Source organism: Sorex araneus, chromosome 1 (genome assembly GCF_027595985.1).
Source record: "Sorex araneus isolate mSorAra2 chromosome 1, mSorAra2.pri, whole genome shotgun sequence".
NCBI lineage: Eukaryota > Metazoa > Chordata > Mammalia > Eulipotyphla > Soricidae > Sorex > Sorex araneus.
The window spans coordinates 310,070,205-310,093,572 of NC_073302.1; the positions used below are offsets into that span (position 1 = coordinate 310,070,205).

General features: G+C 41.9%; 1 protein-coding gene across 3 annotated transcripts; it reads right to left on the reverse strand.

Moving 5' to 3' along the window:
- Positions 1–2,395: 2,395 nt before the first annotated feature.
- On the reverse strand, positions 2,396–23,317 carry CEP44 (centrosomal protein 44). 3 transcript variants are annotated; one of them, XM_055141907.1, is made up of 12 exons: positions 23,053–23,317; positions 19,416–19,447; positions 15,199–15,339; positions 14,639–14,786; positions 12,603–12,749; positions 11,984–12,106; positions 9,773–9,943; positions 8,186–8,392; positions 6,867–6,942; positions 3,698–3,765; positions 3,402–3,439; positions 2,396–2,607 (listed from the first exon to the last, which is right to left on the reverse strand). In XM_055141907.1, exons 3-12 carry the CDS (start codon positions 15,285–15,287, stop codon positions 2,565–2,567), a joined length of 1,110 nt encoding a protein of 369 aa, XP_054997882.1. In that variant the 5' UTR covers positions 15,288–15,339; positions 19,416–19,447; positions 23,053–23,317; the 3' UTR covers positions 2,396–2,564. The 3 variants fall into 3 exon arrangements, with proteins under 3 accessions (XP_054997882.1, XP_004610478.2, XP_054997890.1); XM_004610421.2 differs by lacking the exon at positions 19,416–19,447; XM_055141915.1 differs by lacking the exons at positions 8,186–8,392; positions 19,416–19,447.
- Between the last annotated feature and the right edge of the window lie 51 nt (positions 23,318–23,368).

Genomic DNA, 23,368 nt, shown 5'->3' on the forward strand with positions numbered 1-23,368 from the left:
TGAAACCAGCTAGGCTGCTTCACCTCTTTACCATCTCAATATCCTTCAGGCAAGAGAAACCCAGCAAAATTCCATCCATGTTACCTACAGCCTAAAGGTACAGTCTGAAAAACCAACAAGTTCTTTTACTTTTATTGTAAAACAAAAAAGTTCTACTTTGTAAAGCTTTCTACCAGGTCTCATCAGTTTCAGAAAGCCACAGTGAACAGCATAAATTAGTTGAAATATCTTTTTAATTTTTTATTTGGGGGGGATTTACATGCTAAACTATCTTGTTAAGAATGCTTGAGTTGGGACTGGAGCTATAGCACAGCGGGTAGGGTGTTTGCCTTGCACGCGGCCGACCTGGGTTCGATTCCCAGCATCCCATATGGTCCCCTGAGGACTGCCGGGAGTAATTCCTGAGTGCATGAGCCAGGAGTAATTCCTGTGCATCGCTGGGTGTGACCAAAAAATAAAAAATAATCAAAAAATTTTAAAAAAGAATGCTTGAGTAGAAAGAGAAATGAAAAATAACAAATGACATTTTCTAACAGTCCTTAACTTTGCCTGGACTGCTTGCACAGTTGATGTTTTTCCTTTGGATCAGCTGACTGGCTGCTTCTTTGAACCACAAACATTGATAGGGAGAAAAATCCAGAGCTACTAAGGGCTACTCCATACTCTGTGCTCAGGAGTTGGTCCTGACCATGCTTGGGACGGGTGCTGGGGACGACCCCAGGCTTCAGCATGCAATGCATGTGCTTAGTCCCTTGATCTAGTTCTCTGATCCCCAGACGCCTTCAGGGCTCCCAGCTGACCTCTGTCCACACGTGTTCACAGAGAACAGTACAGATAGAACAGCAGAAGCTACTGATGCTTCCTTGGTGGTATAATAAATAGCTTTCCCCCCAGCGTGGAGAAATTAAACAAATTCCTTTCATCCACAGAAGCTAGTGAAAGTGCCAGAGAACTAAGGGCTTAATTATGTAGCTACGTATATTCTACCTGGGGCACCCCTAGGTAGAATTTTTTTTACATTTTTTTTTTTTACCATTTTTTTACAGGGGGCTACACCTAGCACTACTCGGGGGATCACCAGAGTAGCAAGATATCGACTTCCGTACCAATGAATGGAGAACTGGCCACAAAGGAATCTCCCTGGCTCTTTCATCACTTTCTTCAGGCACTTCAGTTAACAAAAATGAGTTGTCTGATGATTATAGGCCATACTACAGGAGGGAAAAAAGTGAATTCTTTTTTCTATTTCTAGAAGTAATACATAATTTACTCCTTCAAGGACTTAAACTTCAAAACATTCTTTCAAAAACTGAAACAGTTTTTCAAAAGGGAAATAAGATTCTACTTAAAGGGAAATATTTATTTAAATAAAAGAGAAAATGAGTCTACTAGCCACAAGATGGTGCTATAATTCCAAGATAATACTGGTATTTTAGAAGTCAGCTGATAGGACAGATATTTCACTTATTAAATCTTTTTTTTGTTACATTTTTTGGTAATTAAAAAAGTGAGTTAGTTTAATAAATTTATAAATACTGACACTATTAAATTCAAGGTTGAATGTTCTTAGAAATTATTTCTATTTAGATTTGCAACTTAATGTAGCAAATATAAACTTGCACACAAATACATAAATATATCAGATATGATCAGATGATCTATATTGCAATTAGACATTGTAATAGCAATGTCTCCTCCTCGCTCTGTTTTCCTTCTGGAGAGTAGAATGCAGATCAAAGATGAGATTTATTTCTGAATATTTTATGTAAAAGTTAAAAAAAACCTGATTTTAAAATTAACTTTAAGTTTTTAAATTTAACTGCAGGAAGACCTTCCTCTCTTGAGACAAATAAGTAACTTCCCATCATTTAAAAAAAAAAATTCCATTGCTCTAACTGGGTATCTGCTGTATTATAATACAGCACAGCCACCATCCGTGTCTGATGGCCGGGCTGGTCTTAAAATGTGTGACAGAGTGTGGTACTAAAATATTCAACACATTCTCCAGCAAACTCTCCGACCTGCTTTTCAGGAAGGATCATACCCATACTCTCCCCCAGATGGGTGGTTTTTTGACATCTGACTCAGCATAAAATAACTGCATTTTCACTTGAATTTTCAATGAGTGTTTTGAACTGTTCATTACAACATATTTGTCAGGACAGATGGCAAGAGGGTATGTGTGAGAGCCTCTGGGGTACAATATACAGGACCCTGCTGAAAGGTTGCCAACAGGATGTAAACCACGGTCCTCATGTCTGGACTTTAAAAAACATTATTACTTAGCACACTGCCAACAAACGTCAACACAAAACAACGGGACTGTAATGACTTTGTTCTGTGAAAGAAATGGACAGAGACACAGGTTTCCCAAGAAAAGTGACACGGAATAATCCTGGAACAAAGATAGGTCATATTTATTCAATATTGGGTGGAAAAGCTCATATGTCAAGTGGAATTCAAATTATTTATAAAAATAATGCAGTATATTAAAATTTTATATTAAAATGTACAACATGTACAGAAATCAAAGTCCCAGGGGAGTTATGCAGCAATTTCTATAATTAGTGATTTGGAAATTTCAGTAACTCTGCAGTTTCCTCAAACCTACAACATAATAAGAAATATATTAATAATTCATAAGAAACATATTAATAATAAAATATATTGATAATTCAATCACAGGAAGATTGAAATGTTTTTGACCTTAAAATAAACTTGTGGTTTTTTTATTTATAGGTCCAGTTAATGATAATAAATTAAAGATACTATGGGCAGAAAAACAACTACAATTATAAAAATTTAATTCTTGAAGCACGTGATTTCAGTATTCCCCAAATTTCAAAGTATTAATATTTTTAGGTACTACATGGCATAATAATCTTATTTAATTACTTGTTGCATTTCCTTTGAGCTGTTCTCTAAACCAATCATTCTTTTGCAATTTTACTTTTTAGAGTAGTTGCCGTTAGTTTATTTTAGAGTATGCCATTTAGTTAATTTGACCAATAACTTTCAGAAAAATACAAGTAATACTTTTACAAAACTTGAAAGGATTAAAATTATCCATCTACATGTATTATTTAACATCTTGATATATAGCTATATTGGTGATCAAAATAGAGAGTGCTCAACTCAAAAAGATCTCTGCACTCTCTAACCCACAATTAATTCCATCAACAATGTTTCACATCCCTTGTTAGAAACCAAAACAGTGACTCATCTTGCAAACACAGAACTGGAGGTGGATTTATTATCCACTGGAGTCCTGAAGGAAATTCCACACCTGATTGAGAGGCCTTTTAAGGTCTGAAACACACATGCACAGTCCACATACACTGTAATCCAATCCAATTCCCTACAGACAAGTGAATTTCTGTTGCCCCTATCCCTTTACTTACATTTTTTTCATCCTTTCCATTTTCTGGATTGCTGTTTCCTTAAATTAAAAAAAAAAAAGCAACAAACTTAGCTGGTTGCGCAAAGCAAACCATCACCACAGATGCAACACCAACATACTCAACTCAGTATAAAACTGCAGGAAATACTGTTTCCTTATCACACAGAACTTTTAAGAGATTAAGACTTACACTTTCACTATTTTCTTTGCCAATGGCATCTACAACCAAAGCCAATGCGTGCTTGTTCTCCTGACCTCAGGAAGGAAATCATCGAAGCAGCTGGCAGTTTTTCTTACCTCTGAGAAATCTCTCACACCACAGTAAGTCACAGCTGAGTTCCTTGGAGCCATAACCATCGGGGAAACTGTACAACAGAACAGAAGATCTGTTAGCCTTTCTTTTTTTTTCTATTTGTGGAGAAAGCAATTTTTAGACTGTTATTCTTTTCCCCGGAGAAGCAAACATTTAAAACTTTATGTATAGATGAGGAAAATGATTGTTTATATCGAGTCAATGAGTATGATGGACATAAAATGATGACTAGGATAGATCCAGATAAGTCAAAATATATTTAAGAAAATGACCCACTCTTAGAGACTTGGAAATTAAAACGTGCCAAAAAAATTATAAAAGGTAATGTCTATAACATGATAGCGATCAATTGCACAAGAGGGCACTTTAATCATTTCTTTGCATAATCATTTCTATATATAAGTCACTAATTCATCTTTTTTTTCCTTAAACGGTGGGAAGTGTCTCACTGTCAGTGAGACAGTATAGGGGTAAGGCACTTGCCTTGCATGTAGCTGACTTGGTTTCTACATTTGTCCTGGCACCACCTATGTCCTCTAGACCCACCAGAAATGATTCCTGAGCACAGAACCAGGAATAAGTCCTGAGCACCACTGGATGTGGCCCACAAACAAAAAAGATGATGCACTAGTTGGGTTTCTTTGGGGGGGTGGTGGCTGGTTGGGCCACACACAGTGGTGGCCGTGGGCTACTCCAGGCTCTGTGCTAAAATACCATTCCAGGCGTACTGGACTATCATATGTGGGGCTGGGGATCAAACTTGGGATGGCAGCATGCAAGGCAAGGGCCTAACCCCAATGCTCTCTCTGTAGCCCCAAATGGTGAAAATTATGATGATAACTGACATATACTTTTTAAAAATCAAGAAACAGTCCACCCCGAATGATGAAGATATAAAAGATAATGTTTAAAATTCAGGTTCACAGACTTTTGTTTCTCCCCACCTCATTTTTCAGTGGAGTAAGAATTAAACCTGGAAGCTCCCCACTGCAAGGCAAGAATCCTACCACCGAGCACATTCCCCATTCCCACAAATCCTTTTCCCCAAAGAATTGGGTAGCGATCTATTTCCAGTACCCTAATGTTACTCAATCAACAAAATGAGAGCACATCTCCAATCTTTCCTACAATTGAATCAGCGACAGAAAGGTACAGATAAGGCCTGCTCCTGCTGAAGAAACTCCTAAGTTCTATGTTTTCGTCACGGCACATTTGGCAGCCAAAAGGAAAAAAAAAAAAAGAGAGAGAAAGAGAAAGAAAAAAAAACACAAAAATCAGACAGCCATTTAAACTGGTTTACATAAAGAGTTTTATTGTAAGCCTCCACAGACAACCTCAATTAGGGAACAAAGTATTACCACATGAGGACTAGAACAAGAAAGACTTTTGCTTTCATCTCGCAGGGACGCCTCTTGCCTGCCTGCTCATTCTTTGGCGTACTCACTGCTATTGACGGAAAAAATGGCCAGTCCAGGCTCAATCGCACTTGACTGACTTTCAACACCCTAATTCTATAGTTCTAAAGGACAAAAGTGATTTGCCTGGATCGCAGGATAGACCTTTGTCTTTAAAGCTTTTTCAAATATAATTTTCAATTTGATATGATGTTCCACTGACTGCTAACGATTGGCGTGGCGAATGCGGAGCCCACCTTGTGGCCCAACGTGGAAGACAAGCTCTACCTCACTCATTCTGTGGGGACTGTGAGGAGCACAGAACTTCAAGGAATAACATGAAATTAGGCAGGGATTTCATGGACTCTATCCTAAACTTGGGATTTTTTTTTTTTTTTAATTTTTGGACTGGAGCCACAGCACAGCAGGTAGGGTGTTTGCCTTGCATGCGGTTGACCAGGGTTCGATTCCTCCGTCCCTCTCGGAGAACCCGGCAAGCTACCAAGAGTATACCACCCACACAGCAGAGCCTGGCAAGCTACCCCTGGCATATTCAATATGCCAAAAACAGCAACAAGTCTCACAACGGAGACATTACTGGTGCCCGCTTGAGCAAATAGATGAACAATGAGATGACAGTGCTACCGTGCATTTTGGGTCACACCCGAGTGGTTACTCCTGGTGGTGCTTGGAGGACCATATGGGATGCCGGGGATTGAACCCTACCTGCTGTACTATCGATCCAACCCAACCTTGAGATATTTTGTATGAATAAAGATGGGTATTGTCTGAGGGTATTTTTATGAATATTTTTATGCCATTAAAAAAACTGGGCTGTCCTAGGGTGTCGGGACAGGAAAGAAAGAAAGGAGGGAAGAATGGGAAGTAGAGTAGTGGCTAGAGCTGAGGTGCCCCAGGGCTGAAACTTGTGCAAGGAAATACTTCTCTGTGGGAGAAAGTTTGGTGGGTAGCTGGCTGGGGAACTTTTCAGGGAGAGCCATTTAGGGCATTCCAGAAGTTCCAGATTAGGCCAGGCACATAACACTGACTGCGACGGACAGCCAGATGGCCTAACTTCCTATGATTTTCTGTGGCAATTCTCCTCCTGATTTCCTGGGTCTTTGCTTGGCTAGAATGGCCTCTTCCCTATGCTATGGGAGACCGAGCAAAGAACAAAGAACTAGGTCCCGGGAAGAAAGAGCTGGCCCTCCTTGGCATGAAGTCAGGGCTCGACACACAGCCCCCAAACAAATGGAAGGGAAATATCATTATCCTAGTGGGTCTCAAAGACCATGGGAGAGACCGCACTTTAGATCCTTTGCATGAAATTATCCTAAGATTGTCTAAATGCAAGTGGCTTGTAATACCTCAGAAGTGACTGACAGGGCTTGCAAACCAAGGGTGTGCACACCAAGTCTAAGCTATGAACGTTTCCACAGGAAACCACGTGACACTGGCAATCAACCCCAGCTCCCACACACCCTTTGTGGCATCTCTAGCCCAAATTTTGTCCGCTGACATGTATTCAGTCACTCTGCCATGTCAGATACATAGGAAACTGGCTTCTTCGATAATCCTTGCCTTCATTAGTCTGTAAGTCAATGGCTTGATTTATTTATCTATTTATTTATTTTCAGTGGTTGTTGTTGCTCCTAGGAGCAGTGCAGTTTCTAAAATTAAGGCATGAGAATATGAAAATCATCATCATTTTTCTGGGAACTACTCGCCATACCACTAACACTGACAGCATAGAACTTACCTGGGTTCTGGTTTTCCACGTCACTTCTAGACACCAAGTTTTCACACCTTCCATTACACATCTCAGATTCGTCCTTCTGGAATAACATAGTTGAATATTTAGAATGAAATGGAAAACAATCTGCTCTGGGGTTGGAGGGACAGCACTGTGGGTAGGATGCTTGCCTTTTATGCGGTTGACCTGGGTTAGAGCACAGCATCCATATGGTCCCCTGAACCTCACCAGGAGTGATGCCTGAGTGCAGAGCTATCAGTAAGCCCTGAGCACCACTGGGTGTGGCAGCAAAAGCAAACCAAGAATTTGATTACAAAAATAAATAAGAGAAATCTGTCCTTACTCTTCTGCTTGTGGGGCTTTTGAGCCACATCCAGTGGCACCTGGGGATTACTCCGCTGTGCTCAGGAGTCACTTCCAGCCGTGCCCAGGGGTCCTTAAGGGTGTCTAGGATCAAACATGGGTCTACAGCACGCAAAGCATGCTCTGTTCTCATTTTAACACATTCAACACTAAGTATCAAATACAAACATGAAATGATGCATGTTTGAATATCTGTTTTACTTGTTAAAGCAATAAACGTTTCTATGCATACAAAATTATCATTTTAAAAGTAAGCAGATAGTAAGCTTTCTGAATTGTTAACCTGACTTCCTTAAAAGGTAAGGTAGATAAGGAACAGAAAGTGAAATTCTGAGTAAATCAAAAATCACATTTCTGGGTGAGAGAGACAGGCCGTTGCGCTGCATGTACTCAAAGCAGGCTTTGTGTTGGGAGACCCAGGTTTGATTCCCAGTACCTCACGGTTCCCTGAGTACTGTCGGGAGTTGCACCCAGCACAAAAATAAAGAAATAAATAAATAATCACATTTATCAGATTTCCTGTGGCAATAATAAACTTGGTACTTGATTTCTATTACATTTAGAATTTGAAGTGAGAATAAGAAATTCTAATTAAAACTATTTTTCTCCCGCTCATTTCTTTTTTCACTCTATAAAAACAGGCCGTCTGTACTGTCTGTACTGCTGAAGTATATTTTCATAAAACATATGAAAATATATTTTTTCATAAAATCACACACGGTCTCACCCATTTGAAGCAATTCGACTACTAACAGCTCTGAAAGCTCCATTTCCATGTTTGTCTACGTTACCTGATATAGATCACAATAGCTTCAACAGGTTAATCCAAGTAGGACTTCATCACAACTAAACATCTTCCACTATACCTCATTCCTCAGCATTTTCAAAAGAATATACATCACAATGCATATCTCTTATGCATCTGAGATATGCCATAAACGTTAAGGGGGGGGAAATAATACCTTTTTAAACAAAAGCAATTCTGTTTCAAGAAGGGTGACGCGACTCATAAGATTGGTCCAGGATTTCTCATTCACCATCACTTGCCCTTTCAGTTTCTCTTCTAAGGCATCTACTCTGCTCTCGATAAAAGCCAATTTCTCAAGCTTCTCTTGGCATTCAGTAAGCATAGTCTGCAGTGCTATAATCTTGTGATCAAGTTTTAAATCCTAAAATGATTAGAGAGATCACAAATTATAATACACAAAAGCTGAAATTTCTTTACAAATCAATATATTCCCACTTATTGCATTGTCTCAACCACGACAGCAGGCATAAGCAGGAGCATCAGAACTACTTTTATTTCATAGAATTCGATCACTTGGTACAAGGAAACAATCACTGGCTTCTTAAGACAGCTCCTAGCACAAAACTGAGAGGGAGTGACAGGGCGAGGGGAAGGAATGCACCAAAACTGCTCAGTTGGCCATAAATAGGAGACCAGCCTAATGGCTACTTAATAGTTTTTTTAAATACCAACTGGGCCAGAGAGAGTCTAACGTTAGCGGGCTCGTCTTGATGGGGCAAAGCCCAGGGCAATGTCCAGCATTGTACAGTCTCCTTCACCCTCACAAGCACCAGCTGATGTGGCCCCCAATAATGCAAAAAAAAAAAAAAAGTTAAATAAAAATCCAGCTGTATGTGGAATATACAGGTGCCACATGATTCAGAAGACATGAACAAGTCTTAGCAGCTGAGATTAGACACATAATGGATTGGTAGCAATCAAGTGATAGAAGCAGTATTCCAAGAAAGAATAGAACAGTGAGGGAACTAAAGGAAAATGGAGAGGTTACAGTAGTGATCTTCCCATTCTTCAGAACAGGAAACAGATGTGGAAAACCTTTGCTGCACAAAATAACAGCTCTAGTCCTTATTAGATCGCATAGGCCCTAAATTGAATACTTACTGTGGTGCCCAAAACACCTAGTCTAGTTTAGTCTAGTTTCCTAAGCATAAGTGACAAAGTGAATTATACCATCAGATTTATAGGGACCATACACCAAGTCCAGTATCTTAAACATAAGCTACAAAGGTACCTACTGAATTACACTGTCAGATTTATAGTGCCCACAACGCCTAGTCCAGTATCTTGAACATGAGCTACAAAAAGTACCTACTGAATTTCTACTGTCAGATTTCCTGATTCTTAAGTAATGGTCATAAAAGCAACGTGTCCTCATTAACAATTCTGCACTGTAGCACCGTAGCACTGTTGTCCCATTGTTCATCGATTTGCTCGAGCGGGCACCAGTACCGTCTCCATTGTGAGACTTGTTACTGTTTTTGGCATATCGAATGCGCCACAGATAGCTTGCCAGGCTCTGCCGTGTGGGTGGGATACTCTCGGTAGCTTGCTGGGCTCTCCGAAAGGCATGGAGAAATTGAACCCGGGTCGGCTGCATGCAAGGCAAACACCCTACCCACTGTGCTATAGCTCCATTAAAAATTCTGAAGACTAGAAATATTCCAACCTTTAAATGCTGAACTGACCACGTGGGCCAGAGGAAGAGGGAATGAAGGCAATGAAGGAAATTTCAAATACTTACTTCTTGGTCAGTATTGACTTCAGCATCCTTCATTTCAGGCTTCTTTATTTCAGAGGCTTTTGCATGACAGGAATCAAAGATTTCACTAGCCTTCGTTGCAGGCGCTAATGGCTCATTGGGAACATTAATAGCTTCTTCGTTATACAAGTGACGGATCACCAGAGCTTGCTTCTACACAGAGGAAAAGTTAGCAGAGTTGCCTCATGAAGGTTTCTCCCACACAATCTATTTTTCAACATATACACAGTATTTCTGCAAAAGAGATGTCCTGTCTTCCCTTTAAGGTTGGCAGAAGTTTTCTCATTTATTTGTTTGCTTGTACCACACTTGGTGCAACACTAAACAGTCTATCAGGGCTAATCTTGGTGGCACCAGGTAGGTACTCTTATTTTTGATCACATCCCTGGCCCTTCCTCTATACAACTATATCAATCAATAGTAAGCTACTATTCACATTTTAAGAGTGATATAATTAAGTTTATAATCTTTAAACTAGTCTTAGAGTTTGTTTGGTTTCTTTTAGTCTCCTTAGTGATGTCTGGGATTTATTTCAAAATGTTTCAGATCTGGGGGCTGGAGCGATAGCACAGCGGATAGGGCGTTTGCCTTGCACGCGGCCGACCCGGGTTCGATCCCCGGCATCCCATATGGTCCCCCAAGCACCGCCAGGAGTAATTCCTGAGTGCAAAGCCATGAGTAACCCCTGAGCATCACAGGGTGTGACCCAAAAAATCAAAAAAAAAAAATGTTTCAGATCTGGGCAAAAAGATATTGAGAGGATCGGTTGCAATAAAAATAAAACAAGATTAGCAAAAACGTTGACAAAGGACTGAAATGCTCCAGGAACGTGTTTTCCTATTTGTGGTTTTGTAGGGAATCCTGTGGTGCCAGGGATTGAACTCGGGGCTTTTGCATGCTAAGTATGTGCTCTGTCAACTGTCCCCAATCCATAAACAGATATTATTATTATTTTCTGTTTGGGGGTATTCCTGGCAGTGCTCTGGGCTTACTCTTGGTTCTGTGTGCAGGGGTCACTCTTGGGGGTATTTGAAGGACCTGGAATACAATCAGGGTTGGCTGCATGCAAGGTAAGCACTGGCCCTTTGCTAAGGTTATTTTAAAATATTATTACGAGGGCTGGAGAGATAATGTGGCTGGTAAGGTGCCTGCCTGGCACACTGCCAACCTGGGTTCAATCCCAGCATCCCATAACGGTCCCCCAAGCACTGCCAGGAACAATTTCTCAATGCAGAGCCAAGAGTAGCCTAAGTATGACCGGATGTGACCACAAAACCAATATACATATGTGTGATCCCAAAAGAGGTCAGGAATATGGCTCATATGGTGAAGCACATGTCTTGGACGTATGAGGCCCCTGGTACTCTCCTGGGCACTCCGTGCCCTGATATGCCAATCCCCGAATGGCCAGTGTGCCTGTATGTGTCATCAACAACAATTTCAAAACAAGACTGCCACACAAGTAAGACTCAAGTATTCAAAACTAACTCTGAAGGAATCACAGCAGTATTTTTTTTTTAACCTCAACTAAGGTCACAGAGTATCAGACTCTATGTTAACAAATCAAACTTCATGGTGACAAAAGGAAAAAAAAACCGAGAGTACGGCATTGGGTCAAACTGCATTCATGCAGGATCTTTCTTACTTCATTTCACATATTCCAGTGTTTTAGGACCACACAGACAATTAAGAATACATGTTCAGGGGCTGGAGTGATAGCACAGCGGGTAGGGCATTTGCCTTGCACGCGGCCAACTCGGGTTCGATTCCCAGCATCCCATATGGTCCCCTGAGCACCGCCAGGAGAAATTCCTGAGTGCAGAGACAGGAGTAACCCCTGAGAATCATCAGGTGTGACCCACAAAGCAAAAAGAAAAAAGAATACATGATCAGGACCAGTGGGATTGCTCAGAGAGCCTGTGCACATGATTTGCATGCAAGAGCCCCAGGTTCGATTGCTGGTACTCAGCAGGCCCTGAGCACCACCTGCAGTGGCACCCTCCGTTGAACATGAACACATTTCATGCCTGTCCTGTACCCTTTCTACAGAATATAGAAATGAGGAGCAACCTGAGGTACATAAAGACCACACTCAATTTTGTTTTACCGGATCTAATCACGAAAGGGATCTTTTCACCTGGAATTAATTAAGATCATTCTTAAAACTGTATGACATATTTTGTTTAGTCCTACCTTCCCTGAAGTCATAAACCTGCCTGTGATATCAATGCCAACAGATTCTGCAGATGATATCTCACTGGTATTTGGAGGTTCTGGCTTATTAGAACTGCTTTTCTTTCTTTGCTGTGTTTGTGTCTAAAAAAAAAAAAAGTATTATATAGCTTATTAGAACTGCTTTTCTTTGTTGTGTTGGAGTCTTTAAAAAAAAGTATTAGCACATAATATATTTGTGTGAAAGCCTAGTATGCATTAAAAACTCTTCTGTCATTAATATTATCATACATAAAACATGGTTCCAAAATGAGTCCAAAGAAACTACATGTAACACGTGAAAGTGTTTATGAACAGCACATATAAATCACAAACGTACCAAAATAAGTGACTTGAATTTAAAGCAAATATGAAGTATTATAAAATTACCCAAAATGTATGAAAACACAGTAATTGCATTTTGTATCAGTTGTCTAGGTTTTTTTATTTTCTACATTAAAATCCTGCATTACTTTAGCATGCATTTGTCTTGAAAGTATTTCATCAATGTCTTGATTATTTCTGGTCCCAGAACTCAACACCAAGGTCTCACATGTGTAAAGAACAACCTCTGAAGCTATGTTCCCTACCATACTTTTACCTTCTCAGAACCAGCCAACTCCTTGTGCTTTTTCATCACACAATTCAAAATATCACAAATAATCTGGATTTTCCATTCTGCAAATCCAGACTGAAGAAATTGCTTTTTCGTCAAGATTGGCTTATAATTAAACTGATCACGAAGAAGCTACAAAGAAGGAACAGATCAACATGAAAAGAAGCAATGATTTTCTCAAACCCAAACAGCTACCTGGTACTCGGGTCTTCTTTAAGGAGGAGCATCAAGCCTTAGCTCCAGGATACTACAGAGACTGATGAATAAAGTGCTGTCAGTCAGAACTACATGGGTGACGTGTCCAGGCAGGGAGCTAGGCGGCTAGGGATATACCAGAAAACAGAAACTGTTCAAAGTGAGAAAACACAGTCAGTTATCAAAAAGTTTGAGTATCCTTACAAGATACTCTTGATTGATAGGGGGGTGGGGAAGGAAAAAAAACCCCACACTAGTCAAAAAAAAAAAATCAACAGCAGAGTTTTATTTGGTTTTAATTTTTTTTCCTTTTTGTGTCATACCCAGCGATGCACAGGGTTACTCCTAGCTCTGCACCCAGGAATTACCCCTGGTGGTGCTCAGGGGACCATATGGGATGCTAGGAATCAAACCAAGGTCGGTCGTGTGCAAGGCAAATGCCCTACCCCTGTGATATTGCTCCAGCCCTGGTTTTAATTATTTACCGCATGGTTTTTCAGATAAGTCAGTAGGCCCAAGTTTCAATTTTTCCCTTGCAGAATGAAACAGACTGGAATAGCTCTTTTCAGTATCTACTCTGCAGAACCCTAAAATTTCTTAAAATTCCTTCTTAAGCATCGAAGGGAATTTTCTGAGCTAAGAGACAAAGGAAGAAAAGATTTAACAGAAACTATGCGAAAGTTCCTATTTTATCCACTGTAACTCTCTATTTAAAGAGAAAAGGATTTGCTTTGATAAATGGGCTTTGTTATTTTAAAACAGTTTAAGAAAAGACATTGAATTTGGACACAATGGAATGACTGTAACTAGGGCTTTAAAAAAAAAAACCAATCAGGGGCCGGAGCGATAGCACAGCGGGTAGGGCGTTTGCCTTGCACGCGGCCGACCTGGGTTCGATCCCCGGCATCCCATATGGTCCCCCAAGCACCGCCAGGAGTAATTCCTGAGTGCAAAGCCAGGAGTAACCCCTGAGCATCGCTGGGTGTGACCCAAAAAGCAAAAAAAAAAAACAAAACAAAAAAACCAATCAATGCAGATTAAAGCCACTGTATATATGGTACAGGTATGGATACTGGAGTAGATATAGGATGTTGTTTAAGACCTTAGGAACATAAAATATCAGAATTACATTTCCTTCTGCAAAGGACTAAATTAATCCACAACTCTGTCACTGTATCACTGTGTATCACTGTATCACTGTCATCCATTTGTTTATTGATTTGCTTGGCACCAGTAATGTCTCCATTTGTCTTAGCCCTGAGATTTTAGAAGCCTCTCTTTACTTGTCCTCCCCAACGATGCCACATTGGAGGCGCTTTCAGGGTCAGGGGAACGAGACCCATCATTGTTACTAGTTTTGGCATATCGAATACGCCACAGAGAGCTTGCCAGGCTCTGCTATTCGGGCAGGATACTATGGTAACTAGCCAGGTTCTCTGAGAGGGAAAACTAGACTATAAGCTTCCGGGAGCTTTGTTTTATAGTCTCTGGATCTTGGCCGTTGATGGGATTAACCCACAACTCTATGAACCATAAGCCTTAATCCCCAAAAGAATATTTCTAACTTTTACTATTCTATCAAATATCACCAAAAGTTGGCATAAAAAAGAATTAATAATAATGAGTGACAAATATCAATGAAATGTCCCATGATTAATTGTGAAACACTAAGCAAACGTTTGAGTTACATCTTGACTACAATCAGAATTGCATTTAGGTGAGATAAAGACATTTAAACATACTGAGAATTGGAAGCAAGTGCTATAAAATTGTTCAGCTAAAACCATGACTTTCCAAACAATTATGGCTTTATAAAATCAAAGTACCTTATAAACAGTGTCTATAAAGCACAAGTCGTTCTTGGCCAGGAGCTCTACATTGGATTCCAGCAGGAATTCTGCGATGTAAGGCGAGTACGAGGTGAGGGAGTAGCTGATGATGGGCAGAGAGGCAGCTGTATCACCCTTGACCAAGCTGTGTGCGGGGAAGAAGGATTTTGAGTGAGCAGCACTATACCGAGTGGCATAATAAGCTAATAGATAAGAAATGCTGTAATAATAGAACTTAGTACTATAGTTACAATGATGCTCTAAACGCACAAGATCCTTGAGATTTCACTAAGCCCGACTCCTCAGCACTCCAGAGGATTTTAAAATTCTCTTGTTCATTTGCATGGAATATAGCTCTGTAGTACCAACAGTCTATTAGAGTATTGATTGGTTTTTCCCAGAGCAGACTTCTTCCACTAAATCTATTTTCTTCTGCTAGTGATACAAATGCAGTCCCTTATGGTGCTCAAAAAAAAAAAAAAAAAACTTGTCTTATGACCATGATTTGCTTCTGATCACACACCTGCAAAAGTAAAATAATAAGAATCTTAGCTTACCCTACACAATCCACCTCTTTAGGATAATTTAGTGAGCGAAGCACTTGTTCTAACTTCCGTAAGCTTCTCTTCAAGTCACCAGTTGCCATTATTTAACATAATATTCAGTTCCAGCTTTTGAAAAAAAATCTAATTTTTCACCTAAAAAAAAAAAAGAAATACTGGATGAGTCTGTATTTCTGAAGTTTCTTTATTTTTCACTTCATTCATTTATTCATTTTTCATTCACTTACCATATTTGGCTTAACTATTTCCCCTAACTTTTCTCTCTTATTAGGCTTCACTTTCTTGCATCTACTATATCTTCCTAGTTGTCAGGTGCACTTTATTTTCACCCAGTGTTTCTCCTTACAAAAAAATAAGATAGCCTTAGGTTCCTGCTAACTGGTCATTTTCTGACTCTTCCAAATACTATATGTAGAACCCTTAAGTAGGACTTGGGGAGATACATCAACCTAAAATAGTCTCCCTTGATGACAATGTAGGGCACTTCTAAGACTGTAATTCACTGCGCACAGGTGGAGCCAAGAGCTGGAGAGAGCTCAATGCCTGAGCGCAGCTCTGCAGGCAGGAGGCCTGGGTTTAATCTCCAGCATAATCTGCCAGTTACATTGATTGCCAGCATGACCTCTCAGCTACAGCTGGGAGAGACCCCAAGCACACACCAGGAGAAGCCCTGAGTATCACCGAGAGTGGAAACCAAACAAACAGGAATTGGAGACTGTTTAATCTCCTGGGCGGCCAGGGGAGGCCCCAACGGTTCTTCCCCTCGCCACACGGGTTGGGGGTGGGTCTTGGGCTGCTCGCCCAGCCTGGGCGGCCTGTGCCATGGGGCACACGGAGGAGGACATGAGGGCCAAATTGGCTGGTTGATCAGTTGCTGTTCATTCCATTCTCCCCACGCGCCTGTTCCAGGCTCTCTGAGCCCCCCATTTTAGCCTCATACTGCCCCTCATTCCCGTCTCCTCCTGTCTCCCGCTCTTCTCTCTGCGCTCTATCTTGCTCCCTACTCTCTCTCCCAACTCCTCCAATTCTCTCACAATAGGTGTTGAGGCTATACCCAGTCAGGTAGCAAAATCAACATAAGAAAGACCTTCCTGACTGCCCATAAGGCTCAATGGTGAAAACACCATCTAGGGGTAGGCCTTCCTCTTCTCCTTAGTCCAGTAACTTAATAACATCTTAATACTAGTTATTTTTGTATGGACACAGTAAGAGATGCATTGAGGCTTGTAGGGCAGCTCTCCTGGGAGCATCTTGCCACAGACTCAGACTACAGTGCTCAGGCCAAATTAATCATTCCTAACCCTAGCAGGGTCCAAATCTAGTTATTACTTTTTGGATCATGACAGAATTTGTTCATGACCAAGCTCTTAACTTATAGTTAAGCATTATGGCACTTTGGCCAGGCCCATCTCGATGCCAGGGTAGCACATAGCTCACTGCTTGCCCTGGGTCCATCCAGTCCTTGGTCAGGACCCTGATTTTGGGGGTGCTAGGAAGTTAGGGTAACTGAGGCTTAATTCGAGAATGGATGCCCAGGAGGAAAATATCATTTGGAGTCGATTAACTCTCCTGTTACAAAAACATAGCATTAACTGTCTTCTTGTGTCCATACAAAAAGGACATTGCTCTGAATTACCTATGCAAAAGACTTAAGGAGAAGAGAAAAACAATATTCACAAATCAACAGAGCACAAGGAAATAAGTTACAAATAAACACAAAGGAATGGGAGCACTGTGATGGGAGTAACCCAATAAACCTAAGCTTCCTGTGGCAAGGCAGAAAGGACAAACCCATGTTATCTTAAAGGAGACAAAGAAATTTAGCACAGAGTTAATGATTGAATATTATTCATTATCTAATAACTAGTATGATTTATTACAGCTAATAATATTTACTACAGATTTTATGGCTCTAACCTCAACGTAGTTGCCAATCTAGTGTTTTGCAAAATAAAGTCTTTTATAAAATAAAAGCAGATACTTAAAATAATGACTGGGGCTGGAGCAATAGCACAGTGGTAGGGCGTTTGCCTTGCATGCAGCTGATCTGGGTTCGATTCCCAGCATCCCATGTGGTCCCCCAAGCACTGCCAGGAGTAATTCCTAAATGCATGATCCAAGAGTAACCTCTGTGCATCGCCGGGTGTGACCCAAAAGGCAAAAACAATAAAAATTACTTTGGAGTGAGGGGAATTGGGCCGCATCCAGTGGTGTCCCATGGTTACATACGGGCCTCAGGTAGATAAGACTTGTACCCTTTGAGCTCTGTCTCCAGCTGGATGTGCATTTGGGGGGTTATTGTTTGGCTTTGGCATGGTTAGGTTCTGCAAGTTACATATAGCCGGTTTAATGGATGCTACTTTTTGTTTCCTTCTTCTAACTACCACTGAGATGAGAGCAAAGGATGAAAAACCACAAATACTCAGCAAAGCAACACGAACTCAGAAGGAATTCACATGACCAAGAGTATGCTTCCAACACAACCTGGGCTAGGAAAGCAGATGCGTGAGTGATCAGCAGGCAATCCATAAATCCAACAACTTATAGGGAAATGAATGGCAAAAAGTAGGTTCAGAAAGGAGATATGAAACTAATGGGTAAGGCCGTGGGAGCTGAGATAAAAATGATTATGTAGAAAAAGTATGTATATGGGGAGAGCTACTAGCACCTCGATTTTTACTTTCCTTGCAATAAGCTTATCACAGCAAGATCCATAAAATAAAAATTTATTAAGTTGAACTAACTACAAACCACTCTAAGACATTGTTAAGTACATAGGGGATAGTCACAGAGTAGATACAAAACATACACTGAATAAAAGACTGAATACATACACTGAATAAAAGACCCAAACTATACAAAGAACTCTTATATTTTAAGGAAATAGCTCAGTCAAAAATAGCGAAATTATGTGAACATTTCTATCACCCCCTAAGAGATACAAAGAAGCACATAACAAAAGATGCTGAGTATCTATGTCATTAGGATAACTTCACAATTTTAAAAGAATGAAATACTACAGACCTATTATAATGGTTTGAATCCAATAAAAAAAATATACAACTAATGTTACAAATGCTTTGAGGATATGGGACAAGAACTCTAGTATTTATTGCTGGTCAAAGGCAAATGGTGATAGCAATTTTAAAAGAATGAGGCAAATCTCACAAAACTCAACAGTATTTGAATACAATCAGCAAGTAAGTTAATAGATACACACTTGATTTGAACACTTAAGTACATGGAAGACTCTGCTGAGATTGTTTACCGTAGCTTCGGTCACCATCAAACACTAAAGCAGGGGGAGGGAGACAGAATAGCCCTTAAGACACACGCTAGACCTGGGCCCAGTGACCCCATGGAGTCCCTCATGCTGCCACTTCATAGGGTGCAACCCTGGGTGGGGGGGGGTCTCCGCTCTAGTTTTTGCAGGCCCTCACTTTTTGCTATGTTGCAGGCAGACAGACACATGGAGGCACCCTTGGCAGTGAGATTTGGGGAATGGATTCAAAGAAGTTGCCAAGGCACACCCTGAAGCAATTCTGAATGAAGGCTTGATGGCACCATCCAGACCAGATGGAGAAACCGGAGAAACCAGGGCACAACCCAGAGAGGATCCCCTGAGAAAAGCAGCTTCAAACAGAACAAGGGTTAAGATGAAGGAAAGACACCCCACAGGCTCCTCCTCCCTCTGGTGGCCACATAACAAAGCCCTTGGGGAACAGCCAGGCCATCAAGCCAGATTTGTAAAGATGAAGGGGAAGAGTGGAAAAAGACAAAGATGCTGGCCAGGTAAGTCTGAAAGGACCAGAGACCTAGAGTTTAGAGGTCAAACATCTGCACACAAACAAACACTACCACACACACAAAAAAAACAACACTAAATCACCAGTTCCTGGAGCAGAGACTTCCATGCACAATACACCAAGGCTGATCCAGGGACTAAAAAGCAGGAATCAGGTTTCTCGCAGCTGCAGTGAAAATTTCCAGAGAAGCAAGAGCAGGAAACTAGAATGAAGCAGGCCCAAGTGACTGGCTAAGATATCAATATGAACTCATGCTGGGCGAAACAGGGTAGCTTTTTTAGCTCCATACTGGAATATTGGAATATTTACAGATATGTATAGAGCGCTCACAGTAAGCACACTTATTTTGTTTCTCTCAGCTGAGAGTGACAAAAGTCTTCAACAATCCAGTAGCAAAAGGCCTACCTCATATCCAGATCTTGGAGTGGAATGCTCATCTGAAAGAAAGGAGGGAAGGGAGGAGGGAGGGAGGGAAGAAAGGAGGAAGGGAGGAAGAGAGGGAGGGAGAGAGGAAGGAAACAGGAATGAGGAAGGAAGCAAGCAGCCAGACAGGCTAAAAAAAAAAAAAATTTACATGAGCCCTTTCTTCTACACTTATATATTCATTGCAGCACTTTTCACCACAGCCAGAATCTGCAAACAACCCAAGTGCCTGAGAACAGACAATTGGATAAAGAAGCTATGGCACATTACACAATAGAACACAGCTAGGAAAAATGAAGTCATGAAATTTGCTTATAAATGGGTGGACAAATCACAAGGTTCAACCAGGGCCAGCTGCATGCAAGGCAAATGCCCTCCCAATTGATGTACTATCACTCTGGCCCCTACAGTTGTGATCTTCAGATACATATTTCTTAGAAGCAACAGACTACACTAAAATTAGCACACAGGGGCTGGAGTGATAGCACAGTGGGTAGGGCATTTGCCTTGCACGCGGCCGACTTGGGTTCAATTCCCAGCATCCCATATGGTCCCCTGAGCACCGCCAGGAGTAATTCCTGAGTGCATGAGCCAGGAGTAACCCCTGTGCATTGCAGGGTGTGACCCAAAAAGAAAAAAAAGAAAAAAATAAATAAAATAAAACAAAACTAGTACACAGAGACACCTTAGAGAGGTGGGAAAATAGCCACGGAGTGGAAGATGATGCTGAAAATATACAAAAGCCAACAAAATGACTGGTTTGGGGACTGGAGCAATAGCACAGAGCATAGGGCGTTTGCCTTGCATGCGGCCGACCCATGTTCGATTCCCAGCATCGAACCACTATTCCTATGGTCCCCCGAGCACTGCCAGGAGTAATTCCTGACAGTAACCCCTGTGCATCACCTGGTGTGACCCAAAAAGAAAAAAAAAAAAAAAAAAAAGGACTGGTTTCTAATTTTCAACAAAGCAATAAGAAAGCTCAATAAAAAACTTTGAAAGCGCATGAACTTCATCTATATGAAATATAGATGTAAAAGAAACTTCATATATTAAAAAAGCTTAATATATGAAGGAACTTCATACATATACTTAAAAAAAATGGGCCAACTTGTTCAATACAGCAGTATTCACAATAGTTGAAATCTAGGAACAACTGCAGTCCTGAGAACAGATGACTAGATTAGGAAACTATGTATTCTACACAGTGGAATACTACACAGCTGTAGGAAAAATGAATTCATGAAATCTGCTTATAAATGAATGGACTTGGAGAGTATCATGTTGAGTGGAATGAGTCAGAAGGAAGGACAGATGCAGAATGCATTCATTTTGTGAATATTAAAAAAAATTAGTATGAGACTGCTATCCAAGGCCAGGGAAATCAGGGGCCAGGAGGACTGGTCAATGGGTGGAAGCTACCATAGGTGTGTGTGTGGCGGGGGGGGCAGAGGGCCATTAGGAGAGAGAAGAGGTCAATATGATAGTAATAGTTGAAAATGATCATTCTTGACAAGAACTGAGGAACTGTTAAAAGTAGGTAAAGGGATATACATGATAACACGCTAACCCTTCAGTATCTGGATTGCTGGATTGTAAACCAATAATCCAAAAAAGGAGAGAAAGAGAGAGAGAGAGAGAGAGAGAGAGAGAGAGAGAGAGAGCCTGTTATAGAGGCAGTATGGGGGTAGGGTGGGGGCAACAAGTGGGAGACTGGGGACACTGGTGGTGGGAGATATGCACTAATGAAGGGATAATGTTAGAACATGATATGACTGAAATTCAATGATGAACAACTTTGTAACTGTGTATCTCAGTGTGACTCAATTTTTAAAAATTTTTAAATTAGGCCAAGAAGAAATAGTACAAAGGTTAAGGACCTTGCCTAGCAAGTGGCAGCCTAAATGCTGGTTAGAATCCCAGTATATGGGTCTGAGAGAGTACAACAAGTAAGGTGCTTGCACAGCATGTGGCTGACCAGGGTTCCATCCCTGGCACCCCAAGAGCAAAACCACGACTAAGCCCTGAGCAGCCCGAGTGGCCCAAACATAAAGGGGGGAAAGGAGAAAATTCTCATGAGCCAGGAATGGCCCCTGAGCACACAGACTTCCTTTCATCCTTCTAGAGTTTATTCCACACCTGAATTTTAAAAACTTTAACACCTTATGCTGTCTTTCCCCTTTCCTCCTCAATCCTGGTCAGGACGTCAGTCTCCTATCACTTCAACTGCGGTAACGGAACCCTTGACAATAAAGTACACACCCTTGGAACACGGCCTCTAGCTGCTGCTTTTGCAGGGGCACAGTAAACATTCTGAGCCAGAGCAGGAAGGGAGTGTGGCTCTGGAGATGGGGATGGCAGGTTGAAATGTGACAGAAGGCATTACAGGACTGAAAAATGTCCAGCTAATGCCCAGCAGGTCCTGGAACGGGTCACACACATTTTACCAGTTCCTTCACACCTCAATACTTGGATTACCAATTGACGACGTGAACCGTATCAAGGGGAATTTAAAGAGCTGCTCCTCTTTAGATCTGTGACGTAGGTCCCCCTGTTAAGATGGGACTTAAGGCTGCGGCTTCATTTCCTCCAGAGTTCATTCTACAAGGCAGCCCTCGTGCCCAAGGTCCTTAAAACACAACCTGATTCCTTTTGCATTGCAGTGAGCTGTCAATCAACGCCGCCACCCCAAGGAATGGTCCTTAAATTGGTGGTGTTTATAATGATGAAAGCAACTCCACCCTCCAGGTTGTGGTTGATGCGTTAAGTGACACAGCGGGTTAATTTAAGAATCATGCACGGAAGGGGAGGGGAGCGTTAGGACAGCGGGTAGGGCGTTTGCCTGGCAGGCAGCAACCCGGCCTCCATCCCCGGGATCCCATATGGTCCCCTAAGCCTGCCATGAGTGATGCCTAATGGAGAGTCAGGGGTACGCCGTGAGCGGCACCGGGTATGGCCTCAAACACTTCAAAATAATAATGATGATGATGATGATGATGATGATGATGATGATGATGAAGAATCATGCATGGAGACAGAGGCGAGGGCAATGAACTGTATGCAACTTCTTGCAGATCTAGTCAACTACTGATCTAAGAGGTATGAACAAGAGTCTGGAAAAAGAAAAACAGAAAGCTGAGGCGGGGCAAGCAGAAGGACGCACTTATGCATGGAGCTCAGGCGTGTGAATAATTTCCAAAGGGGGAAAAAAAAAGCATTTTGCTCTAGAGCCATCACCCCAGAATCAAACTGCCGACAGAGTTGTTCTAAAGAAAGGGTGATGAGAAAGGAATAATCTCCACGGTGCTCCAGAAAATCGGTGAAGGAAAAGAAAGAAAAAAAAGAGAGAAATGCAAATAGGGAAAAGGCGAGCTACTCTCCTCTCTGCCTTCTATGCGGTATTTTCACAAGCCTCGGGCCGCTCCAAATCCGCAGGAGCGAATTCGCTCTGGAAATTTCCCGACGCTGGGTCCCAGCCCTAAAATACCCCTGGGGTTTTGTGGGGTTTTTCAATTTTTTTTTTTTTCAGTTTGTTTTCTTTTTCTTTTTCTTTTACCCGAGGCGAGCAGGGTCTCTGGCTCGGTCCCCTCACCAGGTTTCAAAGCAAGGAGAAGCCCACCTGCCCGTGCGCGGCCCCTTCTTCCGTGCAGGCAGCGCAGAGCGGCGATCGGCGCGTGGTCCAGCCTGGCCGGCAGCCCCTGCGGACTCCGCAGCCCCCGGCCCCGCCTGGTCCAGCCCGGAGGAGGCAGCATAGACCCCGCAGCGCCTCTGCAGCTCGTTCTGCAGCCCTACGCCTGCGCCCCGGCGTGCTTCTCGCGCCGGCCGTTTGGATTCCGAGCCGTGGAGCGTCGCCCGCGGAGCACCGCGGCCAGCCCCGCCGGGAGGGCGGCCCGCGATTCCGCGTCGCAGATTCCACACGCCGCCCAGGGCACCAC

Excerpts from the sequence above, each read along its gene's own strand:
- CEP44 (XM_004610421.2), bottom strand. The coding sequence starts at position 15,287 with ATGGCAACTGGTGACTTGAAGAGAAGCTTACGGAAGTTAGAACAAGTG. Across the intron at positions 12,750-14,638 it reads TTATAGACACTGTTTATAAG|CTTCTTCGTGATCAGTTTAA; the intron begins GTACTTTGATTT and ends CCTTCTTTGTAG. Across the intron at positions 2,608-3,401 it reads ATGGAAAGGATGAAAAAAAT|GTTTGAGGAAACTGCAGAGT; the intron begins GTAAGTAAAGGG and ends ATTATGTTGTAG.